Source organism: Silene latifolia, chromosome Y, assembly GCF_048544455.1.
Source record: "Silene latifolia isolate original U9 population chromosome Y, ASM4854445v1, whole genome shotgun sequence".
Taxonomy (NCBI): domain Eukaryota; kingdom Viridiplantae; phylum Streptophyta; class Magnoliopsida; order Caryophyllales; family Caryophyllaceae; genus Silene; species Silene latifolia.
The window spans coordinates 382,784,965-382,811,401 of NC_133538.1; the positions used below are offsets into that span (position 1 = coordinate 382,784,965).

General features: G+C 38.2%; 2 protein-coding genes and 1 long non-coding RNA gene across 3 annotated transcripts; 2 read left to right on the top strand and 1 right to left on the bottom strand.

The window, feature by feature from the left end:
* Positions 1 to 5,438: 5,438 nt before the first annotated feature.
* LOC141631965 (protein FAR1-RELATED SEQUENCE 5-like) lies at positions 5,439 to 6,038 on the top strand. The gene has a single exon (XM_074444566.1). The coding sequence runs from the start codon at positions 5,439 to 5,441 to the stop codon at positions 6,036 to 6,038; it is 600 nt and encodes a 199-aa protein (XP_074300667.1).
* An 11,672-nt stretch (positions 6,039 to 17,710) lies between these two features.
* Positions 17,711 to 18,559, bottom strand: LOC141631966 (uncharacterized). The gene has a single exon (XM_074444567.1). The coding sequence runs from the start codon at positions 18,557 to 18,559 to the stop codon at positions 17,711 to 17,713; it is 849 nt and encodes a 282-aa protein (XP_074300668.1).
* A 1,701-nt stretch (positions 18,560 to 20,260) lies between these two features.
* LOC141634224 (uncharacterized) lies at positions 20,261 to 21,520 on the top strand. The gene is made up of 2 exons (XR_012538977.1): positions 20,261 to 21,378; positions 21,434 to 21,520. It is a non-coding gene; the product is annotated as an uncharacterized LOC141634224 (long non-coding RNA).
* Positions 21,521 to 26,437: the final 4,917 nt, after the last annotated feature.

The window sequence follows — 26,437 nt, forward strand, 5'->3', positions numbered from 1 at the left end:
TTAATCAAAATCGTAACAACCACGGTGATCAAGGCAATGGTGGAAAGTCAGCAACTTCTACCATGCGGGAGAGTGGAGGAAAGAATACCTAGATATTAGGAGGTTTAGAAAGTTATATCTCATTTCATTTTATTTTATTTTGTTTGAGTGAAGAAATTTATGGTACCTTAATAACAATTGTTTTCAAACTTCGGGACGAAGTTTATTCTTAAGGGGGTAGAATGTGACACCTCATATTTGGAGTACTTCGAGATAGATTTTCGTGTTAACTTTAATTCATGGTGATATATTTTGAGATTTAATTCGTAATACATTTTGAGTAATTGATAATTGTTTGCAATTAATGATGGTTGAAGTGGTAACCTTGTGTTACGAGTTTTATATGACTGACATGTTAGTATTTTTGGGTGAACTTTGGGACGAAATTCATTTTAAGGAGGGAAGACTGTAATACCCTGTAATTATAAAGGTTGATAAGTGAATAATTTATGTAATTCAAATAATTAATTAATTAGTAATAATCGTATTTATAATAATAGTTGTGTTGAGACGGTAATTAAGTGAATAAAATAAGAGAGCAAAGACAGAGTTGGGCTTGAGTTTTGGACCGTGTGGGTGGTGTGCTCGGGAACTACTCGAATAACATTAGTATAGTAATAGCAATATAATAATAATAATAATAATAATAATAATAATAATAATAATAATAATAATAATAATAATAATAATAATATGGTAATTACATATTTTTCCTAATTGATTTCCATATAACCTTAACCTACCTATATAAATAGATGACAACCTACAAAAATAGACCTTATTCATCATATAAACACAAGTGATTCACGTAAGAGAAAAGGTGAAAGAAGAATAAAGAACTAGCAGCTGTGAGATCGTCACAAGGTAATTTTCTAATCGTCTCATAACATACTCACCTTAAGACTAATATAACTCGTTAATTAGCGAACCGTCGACTGACCCGAGACCGTGACCTTGACCGTGGGATACCAGGGAGTGACTGGACCCTCCGTTGACCACCTTTGACTGGCGGGAAAGGGGAGTTCGAAGGGGGTTTTGGTTGGTGGTTGGCTTATGCGTTTTATATGATTTTTGAACCCGTATTGACTCGTCTTGACCTGGGTGTAGGTTAGGGTAGAAACTAAGGTTTTGTCGACCACCGTGGGTGGTCAGGGATGTGTATTGGTGGTGACTTGGGTGGTTACTTGGCCGGAGTTGCGGGAAAAGGGTGGTTGTCGTTTACGCATAAAACCGGTTTTATACACCTACCCATGACTTATTTGACTCGAGCCTCAGCTGGTTGGGTTTGTGGGGGTTAGTCGGTGATAGTGGTGGTCGTAGGCTGGTCTGGGGTGGTGGTTAGCGTGGTGGTTGACTGGAGTTGCGTTAAAACAGGGGAAAAACAGGGGAGTGTGTCGGGTTTTCGGTTGTGTGTGTAGCTTGTAATGGTGAGGCCGTGGTTAGGGAGGTTAGTGTGGCTGTGTATGGTGGCTGAGAGAAGGTGTTTACTGGTGGCGCGTGTGGTGGTTGTCAATTGGTATGGTGTTGTCGTGTTGGTGGTGTGGGTTAATGTTGTATGTTGAGTTGTTGTTGGGTATTGCTAGGTGTTGAGGGGTGTTAGGGTGTGGTGTAGCGGTTGTGTGTGTCGGTTAGTGATGGTGGAAATGGCGTGGTGGTTTTGGCGGCAGAGGGAGCAGTCCGGGGAGGTATTAGGTGGAGGTGTAAGGTGTTGGGCATGTTGTGTGTCATGATCGGGGCTACTGAGTGTGACGGGTTGTTCGACGTTCTGCTGGTGTGAGCGTAAGGTGATGGTGCTGGTTGGTTTATCGAGTGGGTTGGGTAGTATGTGGTGTTAGTCTGGCCATTACAGGAGGTACATGATGGTGTCTTATTTCGGGTTAGCGGGTTGTACACTGTGTGTATTTGTGTGGTGCTTGACTACTTGGTTAGGTTTATGTCTTTGCGTAAAATTGTGATTATTAGATAGTAGTTTATTAAGAGTGTCATGATGAATTGCATGGGGTATTTGGTTAATTGTCTGTAATTAATATATAAGACAAGTTTTATGTAATAATTTATACGAGAACATAATTAACGTAATTAATTTATAATTGATTTGATTATTTTAATAAAGTAAATAATTAGTAATTATAATTATTATTACTTGTCTAGGTGACGGAGTTGTGAGAAGCTGTGTTAGTTGGATTTTTCTTTACTCCTATTGCTTTATTTATTGGATTGCTTAAGCTGCTTAATTGGAATTGCTTATCAGGTAGGGATAAATCCTACTCAACTCTTACTCGATAATATTTGGTTTATTGGATGGCTTATATTAAAATGAATTGAGCATATGAGAATTTTGTTGGTTGATATTATTGAAGTTGTTGGAAGGGAGAATTATCTTGTATATGTTGGTTATATTGTGGTGGTGAATTGTTGTAGTATTAACAGATTTATTCTGGCAGACATTACTTATAGTAATGTGGAGTGGTTGAACAGATTTATTCTGGCAGACGATATTTATCGTGTTTACTCGAGGCAGGCCCCAGATTGGTCTGCGGGCCATCTAGTGGATATTACTCAACTGTAGTGTGTGTTTACTCACCTTCGGGTTGAGGCTGCCCCGACCAGGGATTGGCGGGATGATTAGTGTAACAAGTAGAGCTCGGCTGGAGTGTGCTAAGTAAAAGGGAGGAGCTCTTAATTGGATTGTTATCGTATGTTTTGTTGTTAGTATTTATTCCTACTCAACCTCGTGGTTGACAGTGTATTCGTGAACACTTGCGGTGAACCATAATGGGGAGCAGATTTGATAGGTACTAAAGATTAGCTGACTTGGGAGAAATTGGGACGTGAGCTTGACTTAGACCATAGTTGTTGTCTAGATCACTTGGATTAGTTAATCACTTTATTTATTTCCGTTGCGAGTTGTAATTATTTTATATTAAGTTTTAGTTGGTTAAGTTGTAATAAACATGTAATCATTAAGTTTTAATTTAAAGTACTTTGGTGAGTTGGTCTTTGTTATTCACTACCTCGGGAAACCGAGATGGTAACAGTCCTATTTATTTGGAAATGTCTAGCTAAAGGCTCCTAACTAAATGGGGGTGTTACAAGGACATTGGAGACTGTTTATGTGCATCAAATTCCTGTTTAGGCGCATCAAATTGTGATTTTGTAAATAAGATTGACTTAATTGAGAAATTAGGGTTGGAGAAATTGAAAAATCACCTACATTTGTTAAAATCAGGGACTCAATTTTATGAATTATACTGTTGTATTGTTGCTTATTTAATTTGTGACGTTTCTTGTTGCAGCAATAATGACAAGTGCTCAATACTATCAAATACTTCTTCAAATGTACTTACAAATGAAGGAGCCATTGTTGAACTAAATGCAGCTCAGTTTGCACTTGCAGTTGAAGTTGATGAAGTTGATATTCCCGAGGTTGTGACTTATGAATTTATTCAAGGTATATTCAAGGTTCTCTTTTGTTTCATGACTGTCTTTGTTGCAAAGGGAAAAATAAGAGGACTGTATATTAATGCCACACAAACTGTATATTAACCTCACACAAACTGTTTATTAGGAAACAAGATTTTACCTAGTTCATGCATATAGGAGCTTATTTAATGCTCATACAATGCTTTTCTATGCACGTACAAGACGCAGAATAAGATGTGGTATACCCGTGGGTCTATAATGGAATGTAAATGGTGGGGCAGTCTACTTGAATTATCAACATAACATATTTGTTACTTTAATTTCATCACATATGCAGAGGAAGAGGAGGTAGAGGAGACATAAGCTTCTTCAAGCAACACAAATCGGATATTTGAATGTCCTATTCATCTTAAGCCTAATATTGGTATGGTATTCCCTACTCTTCAGCTCGGTATTGAGTTTTATGGATCATATGCGAAAGAGTGTGGATTTGTGATTAGATTAGGATCACAAAAAGTATCAAAGGGCATCGTTACGCATAAAAAATGTTTGTGTATTAAGGATGGGGAGTGTGTAATAAGGCTGGGGAGTGTGAAGAAAAGGGGACACAACAACGGAGGCAACGAACTAGGATAGGAGGTCCTGCGTTGATAGGAGGTCCTGCGTTGATTAAGTTTAGGCGAATTGATGAGGGTCAATATGAAATTTATGCTTTTGATGAAGGTCACAATCATATGCCACAAACACCCTTGACAATGGTGCATTTGACGCAATCGGGAGAATTGAACATTATTCACAAAAAAATGATAGTTGACAACTCGAAACTTAACCTAGGTCCAGTTAAGTCCTTTAGGATATTGAAGGACTATGTCAGAGGGTATAATAATGTGGGCGCTTATTGGAAGACTTTAAAATTTTTTCAAGAGACATCAAAAGTACTTAAGTGAAGGTGATGCTTAAACGCTTATTAAGCAGTTTATGAAAGTAAAACGCATGTGTCCATCGTTTTACTTTGACTTTGCGGTAAACTTCCAAGGCAGATTGTCACATATTTTTTTGGGTTGACCCTATTAGTATAAAAAATTATATGCTATTTGGGGACATGACATCTTTTGACACTACCTTTAGGAAATACAAGTATAGAATGATATTTGGCCCTTTCACGGGGTAGATCACCAAAGAGATGTGTGATCTTTGGTGCTGGGCTCATTATTAATAAAGAAAAGAGTCATTTGCCTGGTTGTTTAATATGTTTTTAGATGCCATGGGGGGTCGTCATCCAGTTTGTCTGATAACTGATGAAGATGCGGGGATAAAAGAAGGAATGAAATTAGCTTGGAAAGATAAGGTCCAACATAGGTATTGTATGTGGCACATATTGAAGAAACTGCCTGAGAAAGTAGGGCCTTCAATATGTAAAGAAACCGAGTTTCTGAAGGAGATAAACTCATAGGTTTGGGGTGAAGATGTGGAACCACATGAATTTGAGAAAATTTAGACAAGAATAGTTGAATCTCATGGGTTATCTGAGAATGAATGGCTCAAGGAAAAATATGGCATTAGGCAGATGTGGATTCCGGCATACTTTCGCGACCTATTTTTAGGAGGTTTGATGAGAAATACCTCATGGTCTGAATCAGAAAACCACTTTTTTTAGCAACTTCACTAATCCTAATCTAACCCTATTTGAGTTTTGGATGCGATTTGAGAGTGCAATGGATGCACAATGATGGACCCAATTTAAACTCATTGCACAATCAAAAACCTCTTCTCCCTCGTTATCAACTCCTCTTGCTCTTGAAAAACACGCAACAAATACTTACACGCCCAAAATCTTTTACGAGTTTCAAGATGAATTAAAAGCTGTTTACTTTTCGTGTGGGGTTGGGGATAAACAAAAAGATGATAAATATGAAATTGACTACATAGACATCATAGATCAAGAAAGAAACAAAACATATGTGGTTGGTTTCAAGATGGATGAAGTGAAACTGGTATGCACTTGCAAGAAGTTTGAAAGACACGGAATACTCTGTCGACATATTCTATGTGTCCATAAATATCGAGGATTTAAGAAAGTTTCAAGTGAATATCTACTTAGTAGGTGGAGCAAACTAGCAACCTGCCAACCAATCTTCAATTCTGATGGGCCGTTGCTTGCTGATTGCATGGCAGTGGATGTACATAAAAACAAAATCAGTGAATTATGGTCGGAATTGTTCACTTGTGTGTCACTAGTTGAAAAGAGTCCTGTTTATTGTGATGAGTTGCTTGGAATTTTGCGTGAGTTCAAGGAAAGGGTAACAAATGTCCCTGATGAAAGTGGCAATAGTGGTATTCCAAAGGAAAAGGACAAGAATGCTGAAATTGGGATGCTTTTAGGAACAAGCATCCCTAGTGAGATTAAGGTTTTGCCTCCAAGGCAGTGCAAAAACATAGGCTCGGGAAAAAGGCTGATCTCACAAAGAGAACGAGCTGCAGAAGTGAGCAAGAAACCGCTAAGAAAATGCAGGGCTTGTGGGGAGATGGCGAACCGTGATAGTAGAAATTGTGACCAAAGGATCACTGACAATTAGTTGAGTAAGTGATGTCTCTTATTAGCATAAGTTTTCTATTTTTATCCTTTTTGTTTCCCTCTAATTTTTATCTTTGCTGACATTTGCTTTCTTATGTGTAAGATTGAAGTCTTTGGTAAGGAATTGGACTTGTGTAATGGAATTTATCGAGCATCATTGAGAAGACAACACTTGTTTTTTGGATTATTTTTCTTCATTTACAATTGTTTTGTAATAAATGTATTGGGAGTCTTCCGGATATTTAAATTGTCTATTTGAGAAGATGAAATTGTGATTCTGGATTTAAGAATGGAAAATATGTGTTTCCCTGAGCAAATTAAGTTATGTACAAGGTCATTTTATGCACGTGCAAAGTCATTTTATGCACATAAGGCAAGTATTAAGAAATCTGGAAAATGTGATCATTATTTCTCCAAATTTGGTAATTAAAAAGCTAAAATAAGAATAAGAATAGGCCAACAATAAAATGTGATTAGTTGAATCATCGTGTACGACAAGTCATTTAATATCATGCACATACAAGGTTATTCCATGCACATGCAAGGTTATTTCATGCACAAATAACCCAAATGGGCTAATTCCCCCTGACATGGGTTAATTCTCATTACAAGTCATTAAAAAAGGCCATAATTTAGCAAATAAATTGGGCTTAATTTAGTCATGTTACTTCGGGCTTTAATTCTCATTTCAAGTCATGAGAATAGCCCAAAACTTAAATGTGAGTGATTATTGAAGAAGTCGGGCCCATCCTATCAGCACTTTAGGCCATAATTTAGGCACGGCCAAGCATGGCACGCTCAAGCACGACACGGGCACGACACGCATGGGAATTGGTAAGCACGACACGGGCACGACACACACGGGCACGACACGCACGACACACATAGGAATTGGCTTAAAGTTGAAGAATTGGTAAGCCACGCTCAAGCACGACACGCAAGGGCTGCCATTTTTATTTGTTAGGCACGACACGGCACGAAGCCCGCCTTCATGGGCTTGGGTCTGGGCCGTACCTTTTTCTTCTCTAAATTTGTCAACTTCACAGCATGGTGGGCCGGCACGGCCCCGTCACATATTGTATGTGGCACATATTAAAGAAGGAATGAAATTAGCTTGGAAAGATAAGCACGACCCACTTCCATCTCTAAATAACGCAAGTAAATTGTGTGTTGACAAATTTCATGCATGTAAAAGGCTGTTCCATACACATATAACGCCTTCTCATACATGTAGATAATCAAGTTATATAATTTTGGCCCATATTACTACGTTTATCAAGTCATTAAAAAAGGCCATAATCAAGTTAAATTGGACTTCATTTAGTCATGTTACTTTGGGCTTTAATTCTCATTTCGAGTCATGAGAATAGCCCAAAAATTATTTTTTTTTTATTTTTTTTTAGTTTTTTGGTGACGAGGGGGTTAAGCCCCCCCCGGGCCCATGCATTCCCGCACCACCACATGGACCATGTAAGCCACCCCCTTTGGGGGCTGCAGTGGCCAAGTGATCATCGCCCCAGCTGGTAGTCGAACCTGAGACCTCTCAACTCCTGCATTTCTGCAAGCTTCAAGGTTTAACCCAGCTACCACTGGACTAACACCACTTGGTTTAGCCCATCCTATCAGCACTTCAGGCCATAATCAAGTGACATAATTGTGCCCCCACGTTACAATTACTAAGTCATATTTAGGAGGTTGAAATGCTTAAATTTAGCATGTAAATTGGATTTTGACAACGGACCCGAAAGTTGACAAATTGCATGCACGTAGAAGGGTATTTCATTCACATATAACGCCTTTTCATGCACGTAGAAGGGTGTTTCATACACGCAAAAGTTATTTAGAGTACCTACACATATGTAACCTACAAATTTACTCCACCTATGAATTAATGCCTGCCCAAATCAAGGAATCAACCAAAGATTTCAGTGGTTGGAATATTGGATTAGGTTCTCTGCTACTCCATTTGCTAAGCACACAAGTGTTTAGAAAAGAACACCTAGTTATAATCCTACAAAAAAAAGCTAGGGAAATATTATTACGTTTAAGTCACTTGACATCAATATTGAAAGTCTTGCAGTTAAAAGATGGGGAAATAATAGAAACAAAATTAGATAAAGCATTCGAAAGTTCTTGATATTACCGTTCTCATGTTTTCCTCCCATCTGATAAGATCTACAATCAAACTCTCACCATATTCATCCAAATTCTGCATATATATTTGACAACAATATTGAAAGTGTTGCGATAAAATGTGCCAAATAATCTTTGACTAATATAACTTGGTTTAGACATCATTACCTCGTAACAAGTCTTATCGGACCATAATGATTGACAACTCAAGTTTTCTAGCCACTTCAGCAAATAGACTCCGCAAGAATACCTTATAAAATAATGAAATTTGTTAAACGCTTTAAAATGATGTGTATCCATCGAAAATATTAAAACGAGTAGAGTATAATTTAAACATGTGAGGTACCCATTCTTTTGTCGAGGCACATCCACAATCACACACTGATACTTTTTTATCTACAACAGCCTTTCGTATCCTGGACGGTCTCTTGCAATAACCCCAAAGCAGGAAATAACTACAAAAATAAAAACCAAAAAAAGAAAAACACAATAATATAAAAGCGAAGGAAAACAAAGACAAACTTGAGGTAACAAACCCCTAAGGCATACAGATATAATCATACCGTTTCAACTAAAAATTTACGTCTTCCGTCAGGACGCCTAGGCATGCTGGAGTCAAGTATAAAGTTGGTCTTTTTAACAAAGTCAGACACGCAAGCAAATCAATGTTGACGGTCGACACAGTAAGGAAAGAAAGCCTGCAAATACGCACATAGGGAATGAAAACAGATACTCTACAAACAGGTTCAGGTTTGACAGGATAATTAATAAATTTCTTTCTTAGGCAAGTTGTAAATTCCGTCGATACAAGAAAATAAAAAAGTGACAGGATAATTACCAGTTTAGCTTTAGTTAGACTTTTGGACAAGTACTGAAGCTTAATGTACTGACTTTAAAAACTGTGTTAGCAACAACATCCTGAAAGTTGGGAACATTTGTAAAAAATGTTGATAATTCCAAGTAGAAACATTAGCCGTTACTAAGGATGAATATGAATACCTTGATTATTGTCGGAAAGTACATAAACGAAGACCAACAAGGTAAATTACCATATCCATGACCCATTTTCCTTGAAACAAAGTCGGACATTGCTTCTTGGGTTACTTGCAGCCATGGAGTGTCTACAACAATGTCACTAATAATGCACATATTGTAATTAGATGCACACAGAATAACAAAGTGGACAAAAACAACTTAAAAAGATGCTATATGGCCAGTGATAACTTACTACTTATTTGCCTCATTTGTCCTAATAAATTTCATCAAGTGTTCATCTGTATAAGGCAAGTCTCGTGGAACTTCATTCCTGGGGAGAAAAAGGAAAAACACAGAACTATAAAATAATCATAGCACACTTTTAAAATCCAGGAGTCATCATAGACTAATGAGAAGCATTGTTGGTAAAAGATTTCTGATTACCGAATCTCACAGCCATTCTTGTAAGCCTTTGCTTTAGACGTCACTTGATCTTTCATAGAGTTGTCTTTTTAAGTCAAAATTTCATTGCAAACCCTCACAATGTAACGCTTCACATCAGTTCTCTGAACAATAACATAAAGTGAAATCAACAGCAGAACCTACATATTTAATACACATACAAGGCTGATTCATGAAAGTATAAAGCTAATCCATGCATCTTGATGGCTACTGTCATCAGAAAATATAGAAACACCAACTAAAAATTTGACTTAAATAATGGAGACTTACGTCGTTGAGCAGCTTCAAAGTATACCGACACTTATTCCCATTGTACGTCTCCATATATCGCATCATGTAGATTCCATTATCACGCTCGACAGAGAAACTTTTATTTGGAACATACTCTTTGGCTACTAAAAAATATGTAGCCTGCAACTTTGGAATCAAAGAAGAAAGCTTTGCACTTAACTGTTTCTTCTGTTAGACAAAAGACAATACCAAGCAAATAATTTCGTTATGTAAGAATTAAATCAGCCATTTAACAGACTTATTGCCAAACGGTGTGAAAACATACCACATATTGAACATAGACATTAAAATCAACACAACCTGTATCACACGGGTGTATAACTTCATACAAGTTATGATCAACATCAAAACAATGAAGAAGTGGGTTGGGTGCAACAACAGGGAAAAAAACCTGCCAGACAATGATTAGTTGGATTTCTATATTATTTAATTATGTATTTTGAAAACTTTTCAAATTTTGAACGACTTACCAATTTCACGTCTCTAAAGTTGATATCCAATGAGGCTATCTGTTGTTTCAGTTAAGTGACCCGTATTAGAGAATAAAAAGCTACAAGTTGATAACTTAGGCCAACAAAATTAAAATTTAAAACTTACATCGGTTGTTTCAGTGAGAAAGAGACGGGAAATTAATCTACGATCTCTTAATCTGTTTCCATTATTCAGATAATCACACCACACACTAATCACGTCGATGTTAAGGCTACCACCAAATAGCAAGGTCTTCGTATCATATCGTGTAAGAATCTTGCCCGCACGGCTGAACAAAACCTCGCTACAAAAATAAAACCTTAGTGTAATAGAAAGAAAATATAATACATATACCGAATAAGAAAAAAAAGCAAAATTAATAGACTAATACATATCATTCATCTAAGTCAGCAGCGAATGTATAGTCACCAATCAGTTTTTCAGACTGACTCAAGGCAACCATCACGTTCACATTTCTTATGAAAAAAGGTGAACGAAAAACGTCAGGTAACTCAACTTTCCTCTTACATTTCCGAGTCTGGGAGGGGACGGTTGGGGACAGTTCTACTAGCGGAGAAGGCATAATTGGAGACTCATTCAATAATAGTTGGGACGAGATAAGTATTGATGATACAGGGTATGGATTAGAAGTTGTAGCTAACGTGCTTGCATGGGGAGGGGATAGGATGGAAGGTGCAGCTGATGTGCTTGCACGGGGAGGGGAGTGAATGGAAGGTACAGCAGAAGTGCTTGCACAAGGAACGTCCATATGACGCAGATCACTAGACCTCTGTGCTTCGACGAACTCTTGAGATGTATATAACGCATCCTCACCGTGAAAGAGACTGAAAGATGGTCCCTCCATGAGTTCCTTGTCCATCTTGTCTTTCGTAACTTGATGTTCTTTAAATGCCTCACCAACACGAATATATGCACTATTCAGCATCCCCTCTAAATCAGCCAAGATGTTGGGATCGTTGTAAAACTCATCAGAGTCCATATAATCCACATCCTTCTTCCCCTCCTCCACTTTACCCTCATCCTTTTTCTCCTCTTCCTCCATTTCATGGTCATCTTTCTCCTTGTCCTTCTAAACTTTATCCTTCATTTCATGACCAACCACATCAGCAACACCCTTCTCCATCTCAGATTCTTCTTTACTTTGCTGTGAAAGTGAGAACCCTTCAAATAACGAATCTGCCAAAGTCGACATTTTGATAACGGCTTCCATACCAGAAACCATAAACTTTGCTTGCATAATTGCCTTTGAGAATGCACCATAACTGTCTGCAAGAGTAACAGCAGTCCCCGCTAAAAACTTGATACAATCTGTTGTTTTCCAACAGGAACTCCTTCTTCAGTACCCTCAACCTTTCCCTTTCCTTTTGTCGTCACTACATCACCCTCAACCTTTTCCTTTCCCTTTGTCGTCAATGCATCAACCTCAACCTTTTGTTTTCCCTTTGTCGTCACTGCATCACCCTCAACCTTTTCCTTTCCCTTTGTCGTCACTGCATCATCAACCCGTTTGTCAGTTTCAGACACGGGTGCTTTATAAACAAATCTGTCTTCTACACGCCCCTCTCCAAAACCATTTGCCTCATGTTTTTCCATCTTCACCCTCTCTCTAATACGTTCGTCAGACCAATTAGCTAACAACGGGAAAGATCGAACGATTGTTCTTGTCTTGAAAACGACTCTATCCAAGTAGATAAGACAGAAAATGAGAATTGGTCCCTTAAAGGACGTACCAGGGTTTTTAGCTGCTGCCTTTTTCCAGGAAATCACATTTTCAATCATGTTGACACGTGGAAACTTGCACCAATTACATTTAGGTACATCGGACAGATCAGATAGGCAGCTTAATATACGAGTGCTGGGATAATCACTAGCTACCCCCATCAACCGAACAGAAATGATATATACGAGGAAATTCCTCTTAAAATCGTCTCCACCATCCCGGTGCTCAATCATCTTCTCTAGTAAAACCTTTTTGGTAATATCTGAAGTCGTAAATTGCTCCGTAAATCTCCTAACAGCCTTTGAATAACTCTCTTCTTTACAGTACCTCCCAACTTGATTGATATCTAATGGCCCCATAAGAATTCCCGTGACAAGGTAGACATCCTCATCTGTGATAGCCAAATTCCTATTCATCAACGAACAAGTGAATGGATTGAAGGACTCCACAATCCATCTAGCCAAATGGCCATGGATTTCTTGTGATTAAAGTTTTAGCAACTCTCCAAAACCCATGCTCTGGATAGCTTCAATTTGCTTCTCAGACGGGTTCGAGTTGATAAAATTAATTATCAATGAAGGACTCATCCTAGTTAGGAGCGTCTCATAATCTTTACTACGCTTCCTATGTGGAGTTCCTTTCCTACTAGGATTACTGCTAGCATCTTTCTTGCCTGAGCTCGACACTCTCCTTTTCTTGGTAGATGGTTGGAACATCTTTCGGTAAGACATCCTCATCAACTGGTCTTTTAGTACGAGGACTCACTCGACGCAGAACAACTGTTTCTATTTTAGTAGATTCCTTGTCAGTTGTTTCTGGTTTAGAAGCTTCCTGGTCAGATGTTTCTGGTTTAGAAGCTTCCTTGTCAACTATTTCTGGGTTAGAAGCTTCCTTTTCAACTGTTTCTATTTTAGAAGCTTCCTTGTCAACTGTTTCTGGTAAGACATCCTCATCATCTGTCAAATATTAAACAACAGCAATTAGGTGAAATGCAGAAGTTTTTAATGCATTAATGCTTCACCAGTTCACCTAAAATGACAAAGGTCATCAGGGTTTCAGAACAGAATTAGCATCAAATCACCTAGTAACTGATGTAAATTTTTAATGCACATATAGTGCTTTGTCATGCATATACAAGGTTGTTTAATAAACATATGTTGCCAGGTATCCTACAACGGGATGGGAAAGGGTTGAGGGTTGGATTAGGCGGACCACTACCGCGGATCCGCCTAATCCAACCCTCAACCCTTTCCCTTATTTTTCATACATTTAGAAGACTGTTTAATGCACATACCGTGCTTTGTCATGCATGTACAAGGTTGTTTAATAAACATATGTTGCCGGGTATCCTATAACGGGATGGTAAAGGGTTGAGGGTTGGATTAGGCAGACCGCTACCGCGGATCCGCCTAATCCAACCCTCAACCCTTTCCCTTACTTCTCATTCTAAGGTGAGGCTGCATTATGTGAGGCTGTCAAAATTAATGTTGCTTAGTTCATGCATGTGTAAGGTTGTTTAATTTACATATATTGTTTTTTCATGCATGTGCAAGGCTACTTCATGCACTGATAAGGATATTGTTTTTCATGCATGTGCAAGACTATACAGATTTTCTTACTCGAATTACTTGGGTCAACAACATCAGTTGTTGCAGCTTTCGATTTTGGTGGGAAATAATCTTTGACTGACCGACCTCCTTTTAGTAGAACTTTTTTCTTGGCTGCAACAATCTTTCGCCCCATATCTATCAATGATTTGAGGGATATTGTAAAGACAGTTGAAAGAAAAACTGTTGTACAAATCACATGTTTATAATGAAGACAGATTGCAATATTTCACAGTAAATTATGTTGCAAAACAATGGTGAAGAGCATAACACAACTTGATTGCAATATATAGTATAAAGATCAAGTAAGTCCATGTCTTACATGTGAGTCCATAAGTTCTCTTTAGAGCCATTGGATGAGGGAGTTGGAGGGCTGAGATTGAAAGCAAAAAAAAGGGGATTAATGCATACTTAAACACTTCCCCTCTCTACTTTACTAATCCACATTAATTAAATATTAATTCACTATATAACATTTTTTTTCACACACACTTCTCACTCATCCCTCACAATATCATCCTCTCCCCTCTCTAAAATCCCAAATAAATCAAAATTCTCAAAACAAAAAAAAAACAAAAACACTCTCCCAGTCTCCCCCACTTTAAAAAAAACAAAGAAATCAAACCCTAAAAAAAGCCTCCGTCACCACCGTGCCACCCACCACCGGCCTACCCATCACCGGTCACCACTTCCACACAGCCACCACACCACAGCAACACCCACCCCACAACCCGACACGACCACCAACCACACCTACCCCCACCACAGATCTGCCACCTCCCCCACCACCACTCACGACTCACACCCCAACCCCACACCGAAACCACTGCATACCCACCACACGACCTCACCCACCACTACACAGTGCCTCCCTCCTTCACGCCTCATCTCCTCTCCAACCCGACACCACCGCGCACACCACTCTCCACCGGACGTCACCAACACCCACCACACCACCAGTCGCCACTACAACCGCCATAACCGCGCCACCACCCCTCTTCTCCTTTTCTTTTCCGTCTTTCCAGATCTTGTTTTATATATTTTTTTTCTTCAGATTTGTTGTTTTGTGTTTTGTTTTTTGTTTTTTTGTTTTTATTACTTTTCAGATTTCCAAAAATTATCAATAGTAAAATGATCTCCAAATCTCGTCTGTTTGAAAAAGACCAAAATGGTCTCTTTAGAGAGATCGATTGTTGATTTAATTTGTTTGAACCAATTTTTAATCTATCTCTGGCTGTTAGTTGGCTCCACACTTGTACAATGCATTCATGTATGTCGCCTATAATTATATCAATTCACCTACAGGCTACATGGTAAATCAACATGTTTGGGAGTTGGTTTTGGACTTGACAAGTTTGAAAGTCTCCATCAAACGGTCAATGATCTGTTTGTTCATGATTTTTAGTATTAGTAAAGTAAGTCGATGATTTTAGTATTGTTGTGTCTTGTTTTGTTTTTCTTTACTTGTTTTGTGTTTGCTTTTTTTTTTTTTCAGTGATTCGTTTTTTTTTTTTTTTTTTAGTTGTGATTGTTGGTTCTCATTATTTTTTAAATTTTAGATCTAGGTTTTTTCTTCAGTTGTTGTTATATTAGATCGTTTTATTTTAGTCTTAGATCTAATAAATAGATCTAAGGTTATTTGTTGATTTTCATCTTAGATGTGTATTTTTTCCTCCTAGAATTACTCTTTTTCCTGCTATAATTACTCTTTTTTCTGTTAGAATTACACTTTTTTCATCTTAGGATTACACTTTTCTATACTAGAATTACAATTACTCTTTATTAAAATTACACTTTTTTCTATTAAAATTACACTTTTTTCTGTTAAAATTACACTTTCTTCCGTTAAAATTGCACTTTTCTCCATTAAAATTACACCTTTTTTTGTTAAAATTACACTTTTCTCCATTAAAATTGCACTTTTTTCTGTTAAAATTACACTTTTTTGTTGTTGTTAGAATTACACTTTTTTCTGTTAAAATTACACTTTTTTCTATTAAAATTATACTTTTTTCTGCTAGAATAACACTTTTTTCGGCTAAAATTACACTTTTTCTGCTAGAATTACACTTTTTGTTGTTGTTAGAATTACACTTTTTTCTGTTAAAATTACACTTTTCTCCGCTAAAATTACACTTTTTTCTGTTAAAATTATACTTTTTTCTGCTAGAATAACACTTTTTTCGGCTAAAATTACACTTTTTCTGCTAGAATTACACTTACTTCTATTGGACTAATGTTACACTCTCAATGGACTTGGTCATATTCTCATTGGACTAATGTTACACTCTTAATGGACTAAAATTACATTCTCAGGGACTGAAATTATACTTATATGGACTAAAGTTACACTTTTCTGGACTAAAATTACATTCTCCTTGACTAAAAATAACAATCTCATTGGACTGAAATTACACTTACTTGGACTAAAATTACATTCTCAGGGACTGAAATTATACTTTTATGGACTAAAATTACACTTTTTTGGACTAAAATTACATTCTCCTTGACTAAAAATAACAATCTCATTGGACTGAAATTACACTTACTTGGACTAAAATAACACTTTTTTGTCATTAAAATAACACTCGTAAAATGCTAAATTACAATAACTTGTGATAAAATTACAAAAATTCAAAATATTATTCGTTAAAATCACTCGGAAAAGATTGAAGTTAAACTTGTAAAACGCTAAATTCTCGAAAATATTCCTTAAAATTACACTTTTTGCTGTTAGAATTACACTCGTAAAATCCTAAAATGTCGAAAACTTGTCTCGAAAAAAAAAAACGAAAAAAACGAAAAATTTTCTCGGAAAAAAAAAAAACGAAGAAAACCGAAACAGGAAAAATGTTAACAAAATTTTCATAAACTTTGAAGTATAAGACAAAATATGGTGTTAATTGTGAATGATAATGAATTAGTGAATGTATTATTAAAACTAGAGAGAGAAGTGAATTAATTAGTGTTAAGTGTGTTTTTTGCTTTCAATCTCAACCTTTCACCATGCATGATCCAAGGATTGTGGAAGGGACTTATGGACTCAAAAAAAAAGGGACTTAGAAGAACTTTGCTCTCTCTCTCTCTCTCTCTCTCTATATATATATATATATATATATATATATATATATATATATATATATATATATATATATATATATATATATATATATATATATATGTATATGTCAAACCAACATTACATAACAACTTCTATAATCCAAAATGCCAAACTTAAATTACATAATTATTACTAAAGCCTGACAAAAGGAACATTTAAACCTTAACGTTCAATACCCTAAGTGCCCTATGTACCAATACAGTACGTTGGCCAAAAAGTTGTACAAACTTGTGCTAGACCTACGTCAAATCAACGAATTCAATATAAGAGAACCTTCGACGAGCTAGTAAGGGTGCTGCTATTGCTTTCGCTTCTTCATGTGACAAAGTTGGCATATCCCGCAACATCTCATCAACTTGTTTAATTTGACTATCATTAAGTGGATTAAGATGGGTGTTCTGCAATACATTTCTTCGTTGGTGAACATGCATGAGGAATTTGGCTGCCATATTATCCGTCATAAAGCACTTGCATCTTTTGGAAACTAGTCTACCTTGACTACGCGTTATCCTCACGCCATTAATATCATTAAATCGTAAAGAGTAAAGGTATGCTATCAGAATAGCAGGTGAATACAGATAAAAAAGAAAGAGCTTAGCTCAAAATTTACAGACATTGGCCATGTTTGCCCTATCCGAGCAACTATCATGTAGGTGGAAGATTTTTGACACAAGATCTGGATCAGTTAAAACATCATATCTTGGTTGATTGCGACGATCATTGAACTCCATTTTGTTAACTTGACCAAGGTAACTCAGAGATTCCGTTTTCTCTTTTTTTTTTTTGATGAAATGTAAGAATTCCATTAAGATCAAACAAGGCTATTACAACCTACAATTTTTGCATACAAACAGATTTCAGAGACTAAGTCTCTACTTACACAATTCAGTACTTTGCAGCCAAACCCTATCCATGCCCAGGATTCGGTTACTAAATACCCTAAGCCTCATTTTTACAACCTGATGAACTTGTTTACAAACAATATCAGGGTGCACTAACACCTGCTCACATCTAACAGTATGCCTTTGCTTCCAAATAAAGTAGAAGCAAGCAGTAAACGCACACATGAGCACACTCTTCTGAACTTGAGTCCTCCTCTGCTGCCAAAACCCCTGCAATATATCTCCACCTGGTAAAGAAACTTTACAGAGATTTGCCATCCCCATAAGGATACGCTTACTGTATTCACAATCTTCAAACAGGTGCTCATGAGTCTCAGTGGCTCTGCCACAGAGCAAACAAAGATCGTCCTGACATACTCCCAGAGCAACCAGTTTCTCCTTAACCTGCAAAGCCTTCCTAACTAGTAACCATCCCAAGAATCTATGCTTAGGCACAGTCCAAGAATGCCATATAAACTGATGCCAAGGCACAACCTGAGACCTAGTTCTTAAGAAATCATATCCACTGCCCACAGAGTATCCTTTACTATCCAAAGACCAGGAACCATGAGAGAAGCCCAGAATAAGCTTGTCTTTAGCACGACAAACATTCTTCCAGCTCCAACTAACATCCCCCTTGGGGTGATAATCATGCCAGCTCTGTTTTTTTAAGTAAACCTGATTGATCCACTGCACCCAAAGCTTATCAGGACTACAGTAAACCCACCAGACTAACTTACCCACAGCTGCCACATTCCAAACAAAACTATTTTTAATTCCCGAACCCCCTTCTTCTTTGGGAGAGCATACACTATCCCAGTTAACAAGTGGGACTCTCATGTAATCCACCTTACCATCCCACAGAAAGATTCCGTTTTCTCTTCGACATAATTTTCAATAAAAAAATGCTCTTTCTACATCCTCGAGATTGACTACCCAAACTTTGCACCAATTTTCCATATTTTTTTCTGTAGGCAGAATTGAAAAGGGGAAAGACTTTTAAATGGAGGAAATATGTAAAATTTCACTTGACTCAGTACAACAGTTAGTAACTTTAGTAGCTCAAAACACAGCGCATATACAGCTTAGTATGCATTGTTTGAACTTGATATATAAACAATTTCAGTAGAAAATCAACAAAATACAGTTTAGGTGAAAACGAAACATAGAGTTCAATACACAAAACAGGATAAGCGACATTTGAATAACCGAATTAGAACTTGCTCGTTGTAATCAGGAATTTATAAGTTAGAACAACCTAAAAATTAGTCATATAAAAACAATTAATTAGCTTATCAAGAACAATCAATTAGCTTATAAACAACTAAACACATGAAACATAGATTTCAACACACAAAATTTCAACAATTCCCGAGCATACAACTTATCAACAACAACTACTAGTTGTAATCAGGAATTCATAAGAAAAATAATCAAAAGATTTTGTAATATGAAGATAAGTTATATACCAGGAAAGCGAGTCTTTCTCGGTGATTTTCGCTGGCTTGACTTGTTTGCACAACCTGGAAATTTTAGAAAGATAAAATTTAACAATTAGCTAAACGGTAATGTGAAGGTCTATGATTGACACAGTGAAATGAAGCATTTTCGCAGGTTGAAATTGAAAAGTAACAAACGACATGAGAAATTAGGGTTCGATTATTGCGTAATTTTACGGAAACTAAAATTCCACATAGGTTGAGGAATAAGAATACAAAACTAAGAATTCGTCATGTAAAAACAATGAATTAGCTTCATTAGGGAAATTCTGGAAAATAGGGTTAAAATATGGACACAAATTGATGAATCTTAGGAAAATTAACATGCATTAACAAATTAGAATACAATCGCCATTAATTTGAATAGTAGATTACCTTAATTTGGAGGAATGAAACTCTTTAATGGCGGTTTCAGCGAATTAGAGGGGCGAAAATGATAATGATGAATGACTTAAACCATAACTTGAGAAGCATAGTTGAAAAGTGTCGGAAAATATGAAGCGTGAAGACGAAGAAGGTAGAAGTGCGGTGATCGGAGACAATGGTCGGTGGAAGAGAGCGAAAGTGAGATGAGTGAGAAAGGGAAAATGGAAAATCACTGAAACTGGAGGGTTTGGGGGTGTGCGACGGTTATGAAAAGTAAATGTCTGACTATCTCACCGTGTATGCAATAGTGGTTCTCACGGTTCTCATTATCCTAGCGGTTCTCACAGAATCCCGTATATATATGTACATATATATATATATATATATGTACATATATATATATGTTGTATATATATATATGTATATATATATTATACATATACATATATATATGTACATATACATATATATGTACATATATATATATATATGTACATACATATATATATATATACATATATATATATATATACATATATATATATATATATATATATATATATGTATATATATATATGGGTGGGGTCAGGTGCGAACTAAAGTACGGTGCGAACCGTACGAACTAATTTAATATGTGTCAGTTTGAAGTATATATTAACATTCCATATTACAAAACCGCAACGACTAAGCATCCGCCATTCAAACCCCGTAATCCCAACGCCATTCTCACTCACCCATAACTTCATCCTCACCCCCATAGCAACCGACGCCGGCGAGAATCTCCTCCGTTGCCGGACGATTTCGGCCATCTCCGCTGTCGTCAACAAATCCAGCGATCTTCTACTTCCGACTATACTTTTTGTCTTTTTTCCTCTCCCTTGCTCATTGTCGGATCTCCGTCCTTGAGTTTTCATCTCCGATCGGTGGGTATGGTGACGACAGGTACTGATTGGTGGGTATGACGACGGCAGGTACTGATCAAGAATGGTGTTGGGGAGTGTTTGGTGGGGCGAGTAAGGAGAGAAAAGTATGAGATTACCGGCGATGAGTCTGCGAGTGTTGGGCTGATAGGGTGGTGCTCCGTTGAGCCTCACCAGTTGTTGGAGAAGGTTAGAGTGGGGTTTCTTCAATAAACAATCTAGAGGATAAAAGAAGCAAAATTCGATGAATCTGGAAAAGGTTTCATCTTTGGAATTTGTTAAGAATGAAAAAAGGGAGGATACTAGGATTCCAATAAAAGTTTCAGCTTTTGAGAAAATGAAGATGGAAAAAGTTTAGGTAGATGTTGCTGGATTGTTGACTAAACGGAAGAGAACTAAGAGAATGAGTATGAAGATTAATCATTACGATGTCTCGAATAAGCGATTTGATGATGGCATTGTGCGCGATGGTTAGTTTAATTGTCGTATTTTATGTCTCAAGTTTGAAAAGTGCAAAGTATATTGTTGATTTAAGATTCATGGTATCTGAATAATGTAAGTGAATGTCAGATATAAGTAATCTGCAGAAAAAGAAGAAGGATGAAAAGGGAAAAGAAAAGCCTGAGAATGTGGGTTATCAATGAATGCAATGCACAGTTTACCTCACCTTTGTTCAAGAAAATGTTGGTTCTTTGGAGATATATTTTTTTGGATGTTGAGGTTATTTGATCCTTTGAACCTGTGGAATAAGTATATATAGCTTGTCTATGATGTGTATCTAGCAGGGTAAGGCAGTGTATCTAGCGAGGTAAATGAGTGTATCTAGCTTGCAAGCAATGTGTATCTAGCAAGGTGAACGAATGTATCTAGCACGGTATATGAGTGCAACATGGATTCAATGAAAAATCATCGATAGCTAGTGAATGAAGGTATCTAGAAAGGTGAATGAATGTATCCAACACGGTATATTTAGAAAGGTGAATGAGTGCACGATATATGCACGGTATATGAGTACACTTGACATGCGGATGTACATATTAGTGTAGGAAAAACCATTGATAGCTAGTGAATGACCTTCTTTTCACGAAATGAAAAATTTGAGCTATAGCTAAAGTAACCTTTAAACTAATCTGTAAACAACACTGCCGACGAGCAGCACTAATGACACGTCTGTCGCGTACCTGTCAAAAATAAAACCTAACGGTCTCAACTAAAAATGTAGTAGAGGCAGTCGAGTATCGAATCCTCAGGGAGGTAATGCAACTACAGCTATTTACTTCTAATCCTATGGTAACAACTGGGGTTGATTGAATTTCTGGTTCTAACTACGGAGTTGAAGGAAGAGAAATAAAGAGAAGAGCGAGATAAGCGGGAAAATGATTTAAAACTATCAATAAGAGGGGAACATGTCGGAACTCGGTTCACTACGGTAGTACAACAACTTAGCGAAAATGACTCGGGCGAACTAATGCGAGACGGATATTAGAAGGTCCTTTCGGTCCACTTCCCACCCTAAAATACCACTAACTTAACTTCCGTCCTCATTAGGGTAGTCTACTGTTTATAGCAGGCCTATTTAGTCCAATCTTTCGATCCAGGATTAATTGTAGCCAGATTAATGGGTGACATAGAAGCGTGCACTCAACTAGGTCGAGAATTACAGTTATATTGCTATAGTGACAGAGTCTCTTATGTCAATTCGTCTAATTCATTCACTACGTCGTCATTATTCTACCGCAGATCCCCTAATCCCAACATGAAAGGGTTTAGCTACTCATATTATTAATGGAACTAGCAAAAAACAAGATTCCAGTGAAGACATGACGAAATAACAATAAAATGCAATAATATAAATTAGGGCAGAAAGAATGATAACAATAACAAGAAAACAATGCAACAAAAGGTTAATTATTATTAAGAGAAGAAGGGAGATTACAATCTAAGCGATTCCGGCGTAAAGAACAACCGAGTCCGAGTGAAATAATCCCAAAATGCGAGCAACAGTAGAAGGAGAAAAAGCAACGTAGGAGAGTAGCAGTAGTTCTAATGTGAAAGATAAAAAGAGATAAAAAAGGGAATAGTAAGAATTGAATGCCTAATAACCTAGTAAAACATAGGTTAAATAGCCAAAACCCCTAAGTGTTTATGCGGAAATATAAAACACGGACTGATTAAAGCCCAAAATGTCGAAAACCTCTCGATCGAGTAGGCAAAACTACTCGATCGACCAATGTCTCAAATAGAAGTCCCTCGATCGAGCAACAATCAACTCGATCGAGGACTTGGTCATGTGCATCCTACTCGATCGAGGAAGGAACATCTCGATCGAGCCTCAGAGAGCCTAGGAACCCTTCGATCGACCACCAAACAGCTCGATAGACCACTTGGATCTTCAATTCAGCTCACGTCTTCACCCAAATGCCTCGTAATGCGTGCCACGATGCTTCCAAGTGCGGTACTCTACTCTGGGACAACTCCGTCTCCTCTAAATGTATGCAAAAAGGACGAAAAGGAGCATGGTTCCACCACTTTCGCGATCATTCCTATAAAAAGGACAAAATACACCAAAGTAGCCAATTCGGGGCAAAATACTATAAAAATAGTAGAGAAATGCATAGAAATACGTGCTGAAATAGGCTAAAAAGACCATACATTAGGCACGTATCAAATCTCCCCAAACCAAACCTTTACTCGCCCTCGAGTAAACTCAAAACAAAACTAATGGAACGGAAATGATAACTCAGAGCTAGCTTAACTTGTCTACTTGAACCAATTTAATGCAACAGAATCCAATAGTTTAAGCTAGGCAGTCAATACGCAAATGAATTATAAGCTGTTCAGAAATAAAGCTGACCTATCGACCTTGCAAGACCAACAAAACCGGACTCTCACGTGGTCACTCTTCTCTCATGAAGCAAAGGGCAAATGTAATATGTAAAAGAGAGAAGAAAAGACAGTCACTCGCCTAACTGCGACCTACATAGCATGCATGCAACAAAAATGAAAGACAATTCAAGTACTAATGCACACACTCCAACCAAATAATGTCCGTCACAAATAGAGGATTTGCAATTAATATGGGAATAGTGAGGTTCAGGTGAGAAAAGGCAAAACAAGTTATGGAAATGTGGAGGTAAAAGCGTCAAGCTAGTTCCTAACAGGACCATAATAAACCATCCGGATCTCAAACTGACTGGAAGACTAACACAGGTGCCCTTCACTTGGCACAAAACTCACTAAACTGAAAGCACAATCTCCTCAAAAAATTATAGAATAAGAGTGGAGGAGCTAGACGGTCACAAAGTTCCCTTTTTTTTACACCGTCTGAGACAACTAACTGGAATAACCAACCCTCTTGTCGATTGTACGTCTTCAAACATCTTCTCAACTCTGACAAGAGGGTCCAACTTTTTCACAATTTTTTTTTCTTTTCTTTTCGTACGTGAATCTCATCATGTTTTTTTCAATTTTCTTTTCCTTTTTTTTTTCTTCTTTTCTTTCACGTTTCTCTGTTTTTTTTTTCTTTTTTTTTTTCAATACTTTTTTTTTTCTCTTCCTCCTTCCTTAATACAAACACCAACTCCAAACGGGAATTACGGACCAAACTGCAACGGAAAACATACCACAAAAGGACAGACTAACTAGCTTGACTAGGCAGGCTTAGTTTGGAATGTGGCTAATGGGTCAAAAAGGCAAGTTTTGGTCAAAGTGGAGCTAAATGGGTGAAAGATGTAAGAAAAGGGAAATTGCAAGACCCTCCCTGCATGTGACACCAACCGCAGACCCGAATGTGTGCATTTGACGAGAAATTGAATGTCATAAATGTGCAAAAGAGACAAACATGCTATGCAAGGAGTACTACTCTCAATTCCTATGTAAACCGGTCATGAATGTCACCAGTTATAGCTCTAAAACTCAGAATTTCTAAGTAGTTTGCCAATTTATCAGGTCAAGTCTAAACAGTCAGCTATTATTTGAACAGAAATTCGTAGACTATGCGTATTGACAAAGCTAAAAACCATCAATAAAGTGCAAGGCTCAAGTAGTATGACAAGTTATAGTGCAATTTCATCACGGGAATCTACCGTTCCGACTCAACCTATATGCAAAAATAAACGTGAATATTTTTTGAATTTTTTGAAATTTTTTAATTTTTTGGATTTTTGATTTTTTTTTGAAAATAAACAACAAATGCAAACTGAAAAATTAAATGTGAATGCAAAACAAATGCAGATGCAGACTCAAAAGGAAACAACAAATGCAAACTGAAAAATTAAACGTGAATGCAAAACAAATGCAGATGCAGACTCAAAAGGATGCAATACCCTCCCCAAACCAAAACGGACAACGCCCTCGTTGTCCTCCAGCATACACCAGCAGAAAAATGGGGGATGGGAGTATACAACCAATAAAAGAAAAATAAAGGAGACGAAATAAAAAGAGTAAGAGGAGACATACAAAACACGAACTTCCCCAAACCAGCCAGAAAACTGGGGAAGTGAGTAGACCAAGATAGACTACTGTCGTCGGCACCGCCGTCTCTCGTACTCCGACTCAACAAAAACGGTCTCCCCAAACCAAGAACAAACAAGGGGGAGACTCGCCGTCATCTCTCAGTGATCCTCCGGACCGGCACGAACGGAGGGTCACTCGCTCCTCTCTCTCGCGCTCGTTTGCCGCCCGATCTGCCGTAGCCGCACCTCCCGTGCTACCATTGTCTCCTCCACCTCCTCCTCCGAGTCGAAGAAAGTGGAGGGTACCCGTCCGCCGGGTATCGGTAGAAGGAAGGATGCGGCCACCCCTCTGGAATCGGTCGCGGGCTCGGATATGGAACTCGTAGAGCGGGAATACAAAAAAGCCATATCCCGTCTCATCTCGCAATGTACCTGCACATATCCGAAAGCACGGCATCACGACGCCCTTGGTCCATGACCTCGGGCGCCTCTAAAACAGGAGGGCAGACAAAATTGGCCGGAAAAACTGAACCAGAGGGAGGTGGAGTGAGTGAAGGTGGAGTATGAGTCTGAGTGGGTGTAGGCTGAGGCGTGGGTGTAGGTCCAGCCTGGGCCTGAGTCGGAGCCTGAGAGCTAGAGGATGCTCCGGCCTCCCGCTTCCTCTTCCTAGAAGAAGAAGGAGGGGTGAAGGTAAGGTGGTAGGTAGGTGGAGGTGGCCTCGCTCCCTCAGCAGCAGTAGGGAGCGGTGAAAGTGGCGGAAGGGTAGAGCACGGCAAGGTAACAGACGTGGAACCACAAATCTTCCACGTCCTCGCACTCCCCTTAGCCTTTGGGAACCAGGCAAAGTTGGCCATGGCACCCAGGTCAAGGTAAGAAGCATCCCTATCGGGTGCAGCAAGTGAAGGGTCAGTGGGGTAAAGGTGGCGGGCAATCCTAGTCACTAGCCCGCCACAGACAACAGCGGTCTTGACCCGAGTCCCAATTCCGTTCCAATGCTGAGCTACCAGATAGGCAATGTTGAGAACAAACGGGGTACCGTAGTCAATGTTGAGGTACCCCGCGAGAATCGCTAGCTCAGTGTTGGTCACGTTATTGGACTCGGGCGCCCAAAAATGGTCTCTCCTAACCGACGCAAGTAGTAACGGGCGCGAGTAAGTGAATGTGAGCTCCCTTCCGTGAGTGGAAGGGAGTGTGAGAAAGAGCAGCCCAGTGGGTGAAGGAGGTCTCGAGGTGGGGCGGTGGGACCGTCACTAACTAGGCCTAAAACTTGGCCAAACTTGGCCAAAGTCCGTGGTGCGACTCATTGCGGAGTCGAAAGGAAATGCGAGGAGCTGGAGTGGTCAGCATCATAAGACTCGGTGTCAAAGGAATAGGAGCTAAAGAATTCGTACGTAAAGGTACGAATAGTAGCCTCATGCATGGTAATCGGACCGACATACCCGTCCCGTTCAACAAACTACAGACCTCCTCATAAATGCC

Excerpts from the sequence above, each read along its gene's own strand:
- LOC141631965 (XM_074444566.1), top strand. The coding sequence starts at position 5,439 with ATGGATGAAGTGAAACTGGTATGCACTTGCAAGAAGTTTGAAAGACAC.
- LOC141631966 (XM_074444567.1), bottom strand. The coding sequence starts at position 18,559 with ATGAGAGTCCCACTTGTTAACTGGGATAGTGTATGCTCTCCCAAAGAA.